The sequence below is a fragment of the Nestor notabilis genome, unplaced genomic scaffold, assembly GCF_000696875.1.
Source record: "Nestor notabilis isolate BGI_N333 unplaced genomic scaffold, ASM69687v1 scaffold1145, whole genome shotgun sequence".
In the NCBI taxonomy this organism is placed as follows: Eukaryota; Metazoa; Chordata; class Aves; order Psittaciformes; family Psittacidae; genus Nestor; species Nestor notabilis.
This window is the reverse complement of record NW_009929789.1, coordinates 380,595-393,559: the sequence shown is the minus strand read 5'-3', so window position 1 is coordinate 393,559 and position 12,965 is coordinate 380,595. Positions and strand designations below refer to the sequence as shown.

At 40.8% G+C, this 12,965-nt stretch overlaps 1 protein-coding gene across 1 annotated transcript in view; it reads left to right on the top strand.

The window, feature by feature from the left end:
• Positions 1 to 12,965, top strand: part of LOC104406228 (chromosome unknown open reading frame, human C20orf194) — a 62,049-nt gene that overhangs the window by 6,054 nt on the left and 43,030 nt on the right. Inside the window, exons 2-7 of the mRNA XM_010015152.1 lie at positions 726 to 845; positions 1,652 to 1,776; positions 5,894 to 5,990; positions 7,473 to 7,579; positions 10,211 to 10,288; positions 12,440 to 12,538. Of these exons, the coding sequence (XP_010013454.1) occupies positions 726 to 845; positions 1,652 to 1,776; positions 5,894 to 5,990; positions 7,473 to 7,579; positions 10,211 to 10,288; positions 12,440 to 12,538 (626 nt within the window). The remainder of the gene's footprint in view (positions 1 to 725; positions 846 to 1,651; positions 1,777 to 5,893; positions 5,991 to 7,472; positions 7,580 to 10,210; positions 10,289 to 12,439; positions 12,539 to 12,965) is intronic.

Below are 12,965 nucleotides of genomic sequence, written 5' to 3'. Positions count from 1 at the left end.
GTTCTCAGCCTGTCTCCATATGGGAGGTGCTCCAGCCCCTGATCCTCCTCGTGGCCTCCTCTGGACTTGCTCCAGCAGCTCCATGTCCTTCTTTTTTTGTGGCGTGCTTCCTTTCTTCTTGTATTTGTTTTCTATCTCTTCATGCTCCAGTTCTCCACGTGTTTTAATTTGATATTCCCAAGGCCCAGAAAAGGCTTTCCTTGGCAGCTGCTCATATACCATATGTTTTGTCAGAATACCTTTTCATCATTTATTAGAAGTCCTCACTGGCTTTCTGGTGACTCAGGGATTGCACTCTAATACCGATAAGATAATGTTTAATCATGTATTCCAAAGCAGGAGATTTAGGTCACAGGATTAGTTTGTTAGGAAGCTTCAATCAAGAACATCTTAATTACAATGCATGCTGCACCCAGACAGATGTTGAAGTTTGAATGATGAGATAAAATGGAACTTTAGTTGGTGCAGAGCACAGCACAACACTAGACTTAAGTTTTTAAGCAATGCCCATGGATCTGGTTAAGAATGAAATGTCAGTGTGTGGCAATGAACTTGCAACAACTCCTTTTTCCCTTACCCTCTTTTCCCAGTATGTCCAAAGGGCTTAAGTTCCCTGGCTATGTGAAGGAGTTAATACTCCTGTTTCAAAGGTTTTTTGTTAAGGGATTAAACCTTCTCAGGTGTAGTTGGGACACGTAACACTTCGCATGGCTTTGCTTTTGCAGGAATAGATAGCCGGTACAATGAAGGCTGCAGGGAACTGGCGAACTATCTGCTTTTTGGCTTGTATAACCAGAATAACAACGACTTTGAAAGAACTGAGTTTCCTGAAGAAGTTCTGGATGGTGAGTAACATACTCAGGCCTATTCTTCAGTCTTTCTGGTGGGAGGGTGAGCAGAAGCAGGGGCAGAGCCAAAAAGAAGTCAGCAAATCTCTAATTGTATATATACAGCTGAAAAACGTCTTAAAAATGCTGCTGAAGAACTCTTGGTTTTAAACATGTTCCCCCCAGTGTTCTAAATCTAACCAAAATCAGCCCATGATGAAGAGTCCTAGTTCAGTCATGGTATATATGTACACGTTAGCAACGACTGTGTGTTCACACCTCTGGAGTTCTAAACTACTTGTGTTCTTTTATACTTTAACATGTCATCTCACTTCTGTATCATTTGGAAGGTGGCAATCACCATGATCATAGATTATTATTCCCTTACATGAAACCTTGAATATCTGCCCCACAGGCTCTAGTGGTAGTTTTAGTTGGAGTAACCTGATGTAATATCAGGCAAGAGCAGCTCTAGTTTCCAGCTGTGTAAGTGCTGTCAAGACTCCTCACTGACACTCTTGGTTTTTCAAAGGAGAGGCTGATGCAAGTTCTGTGCAAGACTTCAGAATAAACCCACAATTGTTCAGAACAGTAAAAAGTACCCTTGTGCTTAGAACTGTATGTGGCTGCCAATTGTTTCTTGTTCTTTTTGTAGGGAAGTGGGGAATGATGGTGTATTCAAATAGTTAAACCATTTTCTTTTAGTGAGGAACAGCATAGGAGAAATGTTTTCTATCCAGTTTCTGTGAGAGGTTTTTTAATGCCCATCTAATTCTGTTGATGGAGTCTTGATGCTGGAATAATATTGCTTCTGCTTGTTGCAGATATAATCATATTAATAAAGCCTGACAGTGTCCATCTGTACTGTAACCCTGTGAATTATAATCATCTTCTGCCATATGTGGCATACTGGAGGAACTTGCATTTTCACTGTCTAACTGAAAACGAGGTAAGTGCAACATGAATACAGATGAGATTTGCTAATGAATTGATATTCACAGTGCAACTTCTTTTTGTAACATTCCTTCCAGAATGATTTCTTTCTTCTTTTTCATACTCAGCAGGGGAGTGATCTGTATATTAATGGATATTAATAATTTTGCTAATGTGGGCTAGAAGAATATGTTTTTAATACTCTGTGTTTGTTGGAGCGTGAAGACAAATTGCTCCCCTTGCCCACTAATTACTATTGTTCTGACATGAGTCAATGATCTTTTAATGAGGAAAAAGATGTGGGTTGTGAGAAATGCAGACTCTGAATCAAGCATTACATTTGACAGTGAGATTTCCAATGATGGCCTTGTTTGCTACCAAAGTAGTGTTTTAATGTGGTGTTTGCCAATAGTTCACAGAATCATGGAATGTTTTGGGTTGGAAAGGACCTTAAGATCATGCAGTTCCAATCCCCCTGCCATGGGCAGAGACACCTCACCCTAGACTATGTCGCCCAAGGCTCTGTTCAGCCTGGCCTTGAACACTGCCAGGGATGGAGCATTCACCACTTCTTTTGGCACTCTGTGCCAGGCCCTCACCACCCTCATAGTAAAGAACTTCTTCCTTATATCTAACCTGAATAGGCTGTAGAATATTAGAAAAGATGGCTTAGTAAGACATTTAAAATTAAGAAACTTCATTATATACTTTCATTTTAACTTTCAACTCTTCCTTTCAAGGGCTATTACTTTACTTTCACTAGACCATGGGAGTGATGAGTTTCATCTTGCATTTAAAAGCCAAGGTGTTCTTAGAAAAGCTCTGTTCATCGTGGTCAAGTACTGACAGAGGAGTAAGAAGTGAAAATGCTCTCTGTTTAGGTGTAGAATAAGAGTCTTTTTATTCTAGTTGAAACTGGAGATGCTTCTTCCTAAATGCCATCATGGGAAGCTTCCCCTGGTGTTCAGTCCATGTAGTTTTGTGTCTCAGTTTCTGAAGGGAGTGGGTTAGGGGGTGAAGCTGCTGGAAGAATGAATGGGGTGGTCAGGGAGAGAAACCTTTTGTTCCCTTGAGTTTCTAGCTTGAAAGTAAAGTAGTTTGTATTCTAGTTGAAACTGGAGATGCTTCTTCCTAAATGCCATCATGGGAAGCTTCCCCTGGTGTTCAGTCCATGTAGTTTTGTGTCTCAGTTTCTGAAGGGAGTGGGTTAGGGGGTGAAGCTGCTGGAAGAATGAATGGGGTGGTCAGGGAGAGAAACCTTTTGTTTCCTTGAGTTTCTAGCTTGAAAGTAAAGGAGTTTGTGGTAGAATCATAGAATAGTTTGGGTTGGAAAGGACCTTAAGATCATCTAGTTCCAACCCCCCTGCCATGAGCAGGGACACCACACACTAAACTATGTCGCCCAAGGCTCTGTCCAGCCTGGCCTGGTAGATTGATTGTGTCTCTTATGTGACTGTTTGATAGTATAGATCATAGAATTATGAAATAATTGAGGTTAGAAGGGACATCTGGAGATCATCCTGTCCAGCCCTGAGATCAGATCAGTTTTCTTGCAGTTGGATGTTGAAATCATCCAAGGATGATGACTGTAGAACTTCTTTTGGCTGCAGAACTTCTTTTGGCTATCTGCTCCATTACCTCACTGTTCTAGTACCATAGAATCACAGAATGGCTTGTGTTGGACTTTAAAGCTCATCCAGTTCCAACTCCCATTCCACTAGAGCAGGTTGTTCCAAGCCCCTGTGTCCAACCTGGCTTTGAACATCCCCAGTGATGGGGCATCCTTTGTAACAGTAAGAAGGACTTTCCTTCGATCTAATCTGAACCTTTTGTGTTTTAAATCATACCCTTTATCACACATCCTGCAACTGCAGACCACTGTGAAGAGCCTGGCTTCACCATCTCAGTAAGATTTTGGGGGTGTTTATAGGCAGTCATGAGGTCCAGTTATTGCCTCGTTCAGGCTGAAGAAGCCTGGGTCTCTCCTTGTAGGACAAGTGCTTCAACCCACTGATTGCTGTGGTGGCCCTCCAGTGAACTTGTACCACAACAAGCAGCAACATCTTGCTTGTTCATGGATCCCAAAACTGGATGCAGTGTCGGAGATACACTCCTATGAATGCTGCATAGAGGGGGATAAGATCTTTATATCAAGATATAAACTGCTGAGCTACAGGTTAAGGCATGCCACAGCAAAATCTGAAGCCTGGCTTCACAAGGTTTTCCTGTTGCCAAAATCCCTACTATGAGGGCAAATCTTGAAGCCTACTTGACGGTGGTAAAGCGTTGGAATCAAGAATGGAGTGGTTCTTAACACACTATTGCTAGGACAACTACAGTCCCACCTGTTGAATTTTAAGTTTCATCTGCTTATGGGCTTTTATATGATCTATTGTGGGGAGGAGAAACCTTAGTCACACAGTACTGGCCTGAAATAATGGTGTAACTGGAAAGGTAAACCACACACCTCGCTGTTTGTGGAAATGAATGCAAAAGTTTGCTTTCTGAAGCTGAAAATACATTTACTTCATTGCTGCTTCATCTGAGTGAGCTGAGCGATGCATTCCCAGCCACATTCCTAATGTATAAGAATTGCCAGGTTCCTAGATTACTGCTGAAAGAGAAACAAAAGCTATTGCTGTGTCAGGCTTTAAGTGCATCCTGTTTATAGGAGTATTGTCTGTAGTGGCCTTTAAGATTGTTTTTCTTCAGTGATAAAAATAGCTTTTGCTTGCTTTTATAAAAATGAAACTCAAAAAGCTTAGGGGTTATAAAAATCAAGCAAATGCCATACCTGGCTCTGTTCAGCTCTTTAATCTGGCAAAACCTACAGTATCACCTTCCTTTCTTCCTTCTTATTTATTGGAAGAAAAAGCCTATTATTAACATGCTTCAAAATAGCCCAAAAAGATAAAGTGCTGAAATCTGATGAATACTGTATAAGCTTTCTGGGTGTCATGACTGTGCTGTTTATGGACTGGGCTGTATTTATGCAATCTGAGATAGTGAACGAGCCTTTAGCACCCTGCCAAACCCCAAGTTCTGAGTAAGACAGCATTTTAAGCCTTGAGAAACTGGCAGTTGTTAGGGGCTTGGCTTTGAACTGGAACTTTGATCTGACTTCCTGGGATTGAAGAAAGAACATATCTTAGAGGAACTGGGGCTGCATCTTCAATTCAGGCTTGTCTTAAAAGAACTTGTTCTTAAAATAACTTGTTGGGTGTACCCTGAAGCTCACAAAAGCTGTATACAAGAAGTTCATAATCATGTAATTTGCCTTGATATTAAGTTCAGAGCACTGTATATAAAAAAAGGAAGACAGTAAATAGACAAAACACCACTACCTTCTGATCTTGCTCCAGAAAGCAAATGACTCTTGAAGTACCCAGTGGGGCTCAGCCTGTTGGTTTCAGACTTACGGCTAAACTGTCCCTTTCCAGATAAAAATCAGAGCAGTTTTAGGGTTTTATTCTGTTCTAAAAATGATTTTTATGTGATTTGGCTCTTCAGGCTGGTTTTTATGCTTTTGTGAGCCATAAGTATGATATTTGTTCTTCTGCTCTTCAGTCTACTCAAGTCTTCAGACAACTTCAGTCTGCTATTTGTGTGAAACAGCAGGGTAGTCAAGTCTCTTCTTTCCTCCTCCTTTTCCTATATCCATCTCTCCCTCAGACAGCAACTTCTTCTCTTTGCTTGTTCTGTGACCTGAGGCATATCTATCCCCATGAAGTGTGGCAAGTTTTGTGGGGCACATCAGTTGGTATTCTGAAAATATCTTTTATTGCTTAAAGGTCATTCATAATCTCGTAAATGATGTTGAAAGACTTCACTGAAAGCTGAAAATAAAGTATGTAATTGTGTCTTCATATAACCTCATTAAAAACCTTGCTCTGAAGTTTGATTTTTAAGGAACCATTTCCCTTGGCTTGAATGCATCATTGCCATGATGGGGTTTCCAAAATAGAGAAACTGAAGAAGGTTCTTTAGCTTCTGGAAGATCTAGGTGATATTTTAGTGGATTACATGACACTTGCTATGGAATTGAAACAGTAGAATAAATACTGTCTTTTGTGCAAAACTAACAATTAATTAGGCATGCCTAATCACATTTTCTTTTCAACTACTTCTTTCAGTATGAAGATGAAGAAGTTGCAGAGGAATTCAAGATTTCCAGCTTTGTAGACATGGTTCGGGATTGCAGTCGCATTGGTATTCCATACAGCTGCCAAGGTAGGGTAGCTTGGTTTCTGCTTATAGGGGTGTAAGTGCTTTGCAGCATGCAAATCAAGAGCTCAGGGAATGAAGATTTCCTTGCTTTTGGTGGGAAATAACTATTAATATGTCAGTAGTTGCCTTTGAGGCTCTTTTTACTTAAGAGTTGGATTCCTTTCTGAAAAATGGAAGCTTCGTCTGAAGGGTGAGCGCTCACAGCGTGAGTCAATTTGCATTCAGAGAAGTGTGTGCTGCTGCTACACAAGATCTCTGTTCAGATGGGAGCTCCAGATAAATACTTCTTTATGTAAGGAGAGAATAAACATTTCGTTATGCAAGGTTCCTTTTTTAGCACTGAAAAAAGCTGGACTGCACGACTTCCTGTTGTGATCTGCAGCCAGCCTCACAGCCCCAACAGAGTAATCTTACATTGTTCAGAGAAGGTTGCAGTATCCCCAATGGTGAATAATGCCAAAGCAATGCAGTGCTTGGCATGAGCATGTGGGGCTTTATATGATTTATTGTGATGAGTAACCTTAGTACAGTAGGTGAGAGGCAAACCATAAAGGAAATTGCTTTCTATTTTTGAATCATGTAAGTTCAAAACAAGCTAATTCAGATTTTTGGTTCTTTTCTGGTTAATTCCTAATTCTTCGTTGCATCTTTTAAGGAAAGGATGATAAGCTCTGGCTGCCTGAAAAATCATTAACAGGTCAGGGCGTGGGGGAAGGATGACAATTCTTTGCTAGGAAGTGTCTAAAGAAGGAGTGTAGGATGATAATCACACATCACTGCAGATGGCTTATAGCTTCACTGGTCTATACCAGGGAGGATGGTTTTCCTCTCCCCTGACTTAAAATTCTGATTAACACAGGGATGATGGCTTGAACCTGCCAGAGGGGAGACTGAGATGAGCTCTGAGGCAGAAGCTCTTCCCTGGGAGGGTGCTGAGGTGCTGGCACAGGGTGCCCAGAGGAGCTGTGGCTGCCCCATCCCTGGCAGTGTTCAAGGCCAGGTTGGACACAGGGGCTTGGAGCAACCTGCTCTAGTGGAAGGGGTCCCTGCCCGTGGGAGGGGGTGTAACTGGGGGGGCTTTAAGGTCCCTTCCAACACAAGCCAGTCTGGGATTGTATGATGATGAATAGTATTTTAAGGCTGAACATGGAAAAAATTGGGGTAAGCAAAGCTCCCAGTTTTATCTTAAAATTTAATGGGCAGAGTTTTGCTAATGGTGTTGGAATGAAATTTGCAAAGAGACAGAATACTCTGTACTAGACTGATAGCTGGAAAAAAGGGATATAATACAGGGTGCAGATAATGAAGTTCCTAAAAGCTACATGTTTCACAAAACCCATTTTTTGATTAGAGACTTTAAGTTGTGCAAAGACAGGATAATTGAGATCCTTTATTAGAATCTCAGAACAACTCTAATAGCACACAGCAAGTTCAACTGCTGGAATTTGTGAGACAAAGTTAAACACTGAAACATTTCTTTTTCAGGTCACCTGCAGATATTTGACATGTTCATTGTTGAGAAGTGGCCGATCGTGCAGGCGTTTGCGCTGGAGGGCATTGGGGGTGATGGCTTCTTTACAATGAAATATGAAGTGAGTCGTTACCTTTTTCCTTTTCTGCCATTCCCATTCTGCAGCAGAAATTGAATCATGGAATTTTTTCCGTTGGAAAGTACTGTTTGAGATCATCCCATCCTGACTCACCACTCACGAGAGCTTCTAAGCTGGATGATGTTTTTGAGGATCTTACACAGCTGAGTTCTGAATGTGCAGGGATGGAGACACCACAATCTTGCTGAGAGACTGTTATGTTCTGCACAGTACTCAGTCCTGGCTAAACCATGACTATTTGGTCATTCTCCAAGCCCCCTGTTGTGATTTAGAACTCCTTTCCTTATTTTCTAGAGCTTCCTTTACCAGTAGCAGAGAACACTTCTTTAAACTCAGCTAAATGGGTATAGATCTTCAAGAACAGTGCAAAAGAAGCTGGTTAAGCTGGTTAGTGACCAATGCTGTGAGATAAACTGAGAAAATAAGAAGTGGCTGTATTTCTTGGGTCATTGATCTTGACACAAGAGATGCATGTACTTTTCTCACCAACATTATATATGGTTGGGTCATCACAGCCTGCTGAATAGGGCAACAGTCAAGATTTTGGATGATGCTTCCAGTTTTAATAATGATGTGCTGTTCCATTCTCAGCCACTTGTGTCATTTCACTTGCCTATTGATTAATTCAACTCTAGCAGCATCTTCAGAGGACAGCTTTGTATTTATGCACTTGTGTGAATCTTCTCCTATTTAATTTTCTTGGACCTCTGCCCCAGAAATGCAGATGTCCTATTTTTCCTGTTACTCCTCCATTTTTACAGCCAGAATGTTCTTTGTCTGGCTTCTGACAACTGGAAAACCCCCCAAGGAATTCATAGTGCCTTTGTTAAAGTCTCATCACATGTAGTACTGTACACGCTTGCTCAGTAATCTATTATGTGAGTTCAATTGTGCCTTTCTCTGAGCACTGAACTCTTTTCATTGGTATCTATCTTCATCCTTTTTTTCTTCATTCCATTACTATTGATACCTTTCTTAATGCTTTTCTTCTTTTAATTCATTCCATCTCTAGTACTGTAACCATCTTCTTGTATCAACCTGTCAATACTTTAACATAGCTATTTAACTTATAATAATGGTTTTAATCAAACCTTTAAATACAAAGTGCAGATAGATGAGCATCCTTGTGGTGGTCTGCCTAAGTACCAGTACCCTTTACTGATGGCAGAAGTGAGTCGATGGACTGTAAATACAGGAGTTGTTTGGGTCTTTAATGATCCTTGCCAATTCCTTTCAGGAATGTGTAGCTGCTTTGAGGAAATGGCAATGACGTTTGTAAAGACAGACCCTCTCCTATTAAACTGTGGGAGTTGCCACTGTCTTTACAGCACACTTGCAGCCTTAAAAAGGAGCAATGAAAACTCAGTATCTAGGAGAAAGCCTTTTAGCTCTGGCAGTTCAACTAGTTCCAGCCTGAGTGGTTGCTTTTTTCCCTCTTAAAGTCATAAGGGCATATCAAGTGGGAAGTGGCATTCTTGACTCTTTACATAACTGTTTATGCATGGATAAAGCAGCTGCTATATGGCACAGAAGGGGAGGAAAAAACAATCTTTGGGAGGAAGTACGTTTGGGATCACTGTAAATGTAAAGTGAAAACTGCCATTATTAAAAGGGGGTGTTCTCAGTGCATTTTTAGCTCCTCAGACTGACATTCCCCTCTGCCATGTGTTCTAAGCTGTTAGATTTTAAGATAGTCTAATGAACCATGTAATTAATGTGCTTCATGAAGTGTGCTTCTGTGATGCTCTCTAGTACTGAGACCACAGATGTGGCTGCCCCATCCCTGGCAGTGTTCAAGGCCAGGTTGGACACAGGGGCTTGGAGCAACCTGCTCTAGTGGAAGGTGTCCCTGCCCGGGGCAGGGAGTTGGGACTGGAGGAGCTTTAAGGTCCCTTCCCACCCAAACCAGGCTGGGATTCTATGATAACTTACTATATTTTTTTTTTCAGTGCTTTAAGGGCAATTGTTCTATTACTCTTACTACAGAAATCAGAATTGCTCAAGATGCTGTAATCCAGAGACTTTACTGTGCCAATAGGTGAACTTTTAATTAAGTGGGTGGTGGGGATTCTGTGAATGCAGAGATTATTCAGGGTCAAGTTTCCCTCAATATATTTTCCAACAGTGTTCTCGTGCATCATCTTACTACTTGGAAAGAGGTATTGCTGATTGCTGAGTTAAACCAGCTTAGCCTGTATTTACATTATGCTTACAGCAAGAATTGGCTGGTGTGTAGGACAAGTAGCCTTGGAATCCGCTTCTTGTCTGTCTTGTCTCAGAAAACTGATGTTTCCCTCTTGCTTGTACCAGCTGATGCTGTTCTTTGCTATTAATTCAACTTGAAAAACTTTGTGAGATGATTTGTTTGAAAGGTGGAAGCAAAACTTTCCACATCAAACCCTCACTTCAGGAGGTGAAACTTGGAGGCATCCAGAGCATTTACATCTTGTCAATTCTTTTGTAACCAGTAGTGTAAAAATAGATATGAATTCTATGTTAAGGAGGGCTGCTAGGCTGGGCAGTGTGCTGCAAGTCAGTCTGTGTGGCTTAAACCTGAATCTGTGGCATTCTTCATGGTGTTTTTCACAGCAGTGTGTTTAAAATCTGTTTCAGTTAATGGATGTCAGCGTCGATTTGTGGAAGACGTACAGCAAAATGGATCCTGTTTCCTTGGAGGACTTGCTCTTTGAGGTAATGCAGGTGAAATAGTCTGAATCAGCTGCCTGGTCTGTTCTTGTAGCTGCAGAGCAAAACTGATGTGGTTTTGTTCGCTTGGTTTTACTAGTGCTTATGGACTTAATCTACTGGCTCTGCATACTGTTGTTTGAAGGGTCTCTTTCCTTTCCTCAATTCAACCATAAAATCCACAAAACATTAGATTTGCGTATCTTGGATTCCTGGAATGTCTTAGTTTGTCTGAAATTCTCCTTAAAGTTTTTCTAAATAGCGTGTGAGTATTCTTCAGGTCATAGGATTATGTACAAAGAACAGACTGTTGGCATGTCTGTGTGGGTTAATCCTCCTTCTGCAGCAAGGGTGGGGGGAAAATCCACTTTAACACACAGCCATTCTTCCAGGAAAAACCACTGCTCAGGATCGCTTGAAGCGGATAACAGTGACACATAGTGGCTGAACTGATGCTTTGTGGAATACCAACAGCCATTGTAGAGTGATTCCTCATTTTAATATGATGCTCTGATTTCAGTGCCACAGAAGAAAGCAATATATGACTATTAGTATAGACGATTTTGTTCAGCTTCTAGCTTGACAGCAAAGCAGGCTTTTAATATATAGCAAGTTGAGCAGCAAGTATTCTTATTGATAAAATACTGGTAGTTCACCCCAATTTGGTTGTTTAATCAAGTGCTGTAATGAAATAAGAATGTCATACAGTTTAAAAGGCTGTCAGTATAAACAGTTACTCTCTGATGTTTCACTTCCCTCTTCCTGGGGAAGTGAGGTAAATGTTTGGGACTTTTCTTGTATGTGGTAGGTCTACCCTTAGACTTATCCTACTTCGAAGTGTTGAATCTGGAAGTTGTTAAATTGGATTCAAATTTTCTGGGAAAATAAGCTAAAGAATGGGGTTTTCATGCAACTTTGGTTTCACAGGCATTGGTGATTTAGAAAATGACTAGTTTTTGCAGTGAGGATGAAGTTAGGTGACCTTAAAGACCATTTGAAGCTGATTTATCTTCATGCTTTGTTTAACATAGATTCCACTAAGTTCTGATTTGAACTCCACTTGGTGTTTAAAAGAATGTTCTGTACAATACTGGCATGTTCCAGAAAACTGCCAAAACCACAGATTAGTTCTTAGCTTCTCTGAAAAGATTATTTGCACTGGAATATTCTCCAGTGATAGTTTTCCCCTCTAAATGTAAACCTGTATTTTAAACCACTGACATAGGCTTTATTGGTATTTCAGCTTGTAAGATTTCATCAACATTCATCTCTAAATTTCATTCATTGCTGCATTAGTGAAGTAGCTGAAGTAAAATACTGTGTTAGACTTGTACCACTGCTAAAATCCTAGTTCTGGTTTGCCTGTGATATATATCTGAGTAACTACACTTTCCAAAATCAGGATGAGTGTAATCTTCCAAGTTAGTATGTGACAAGTAACTGAAAATAATCTTGAGAGCAGCCGGTTTCTATGAGGTTCCTGCTTTATCAGCACGATGATGTTATTGGTGCTCTGATTTTTATGAATGCAGCTCTTATCTGTAATCATCTTCCCTTTTTATTCTGCTTCAGTGAGGTGTTACTGAGATTGCCTTTTCCACTTAGCAGCTGTTTGTACAAATGCAGATGAAGAAATGACCGTCTGCTACTCACGTATTGCGAGCTCCCCAAATTCCCCACCCTGTTCCTCATTTTCTGTCCACAGGCTTACTTACCAACAGATACAAGATACTGCAAAACCAGATACAGATTGAAAAATTGAGAATTACGTTTGCCCAAGTGTTCATTTTGGAATTCTTGTGGGAAACATTAAGTCCAAGTTGGGAGTGATCTCAAACCAGTCTATTTCCTTAGGTTAAAAGCAGATAGTGCAGAGCTCTGGGGCTTTTCCCTCTTCTGTCTCCCAGAAAAACCCAACCCACAAACAAAAAACCCCACACATCTGAAAAAGACCCCTAAAATCCAGCAGAAAGTCCTTATCTTTCATATCAGGTTTATTTTTCTTGTACTTACTGGTTTTGGGGCAGGTTGTACTCTGTATTGCATAGAGAAATGTCATCTGTGTTGTTCTAAAGTAATTCATGTTCTTTCAGCACAAGCTGTGAATTCCTTTCTCTGGTATAACACTTCCTTTAATGTTGAATATTTTTCTTGTAGGATTTAATGGTTTTTGAGCACCAGTGGACCAAGTTTTTTGCTAATTTTGATACTGAAATTCCCTTCATTCTGGAACTGTCGGAATCTCAGGCAGGAGAGGTAGGTCCTCTTCAGTAATCCTTTGACCCCTTGTGCCATCCACACAGAAGTATAAGTATTCAGCATTGTGGTTTTTGGTTTCTTCTCCCTCCTCCATGTCACCTTTCATGGTTTGGGAGTAGAAACATATTGTGTTTCTTTTCAAGTTCACCACCCAGCTTATCTGTCCCTGGCTTAGCACTGCCCGGTGTAATTCAGTTGAGTGTTTGTTCATTGATAATTGAATTGATTTGATGTATGTCTGCACAGCAAATACCTGTCTGTAGATAGATTGACTTTAATTTGGTGGAAGCTCTGGTATGTGCATTTCCAGACAGCTTGCACGTGTTAAATCTTAACCATAACTCAGCTCTGGGAAACAGCACAAGAGGGATGTGGAGCTGTTGGAATAAGACCAGAGGCGGCCATGGAGCTGCTGCGATTGCTG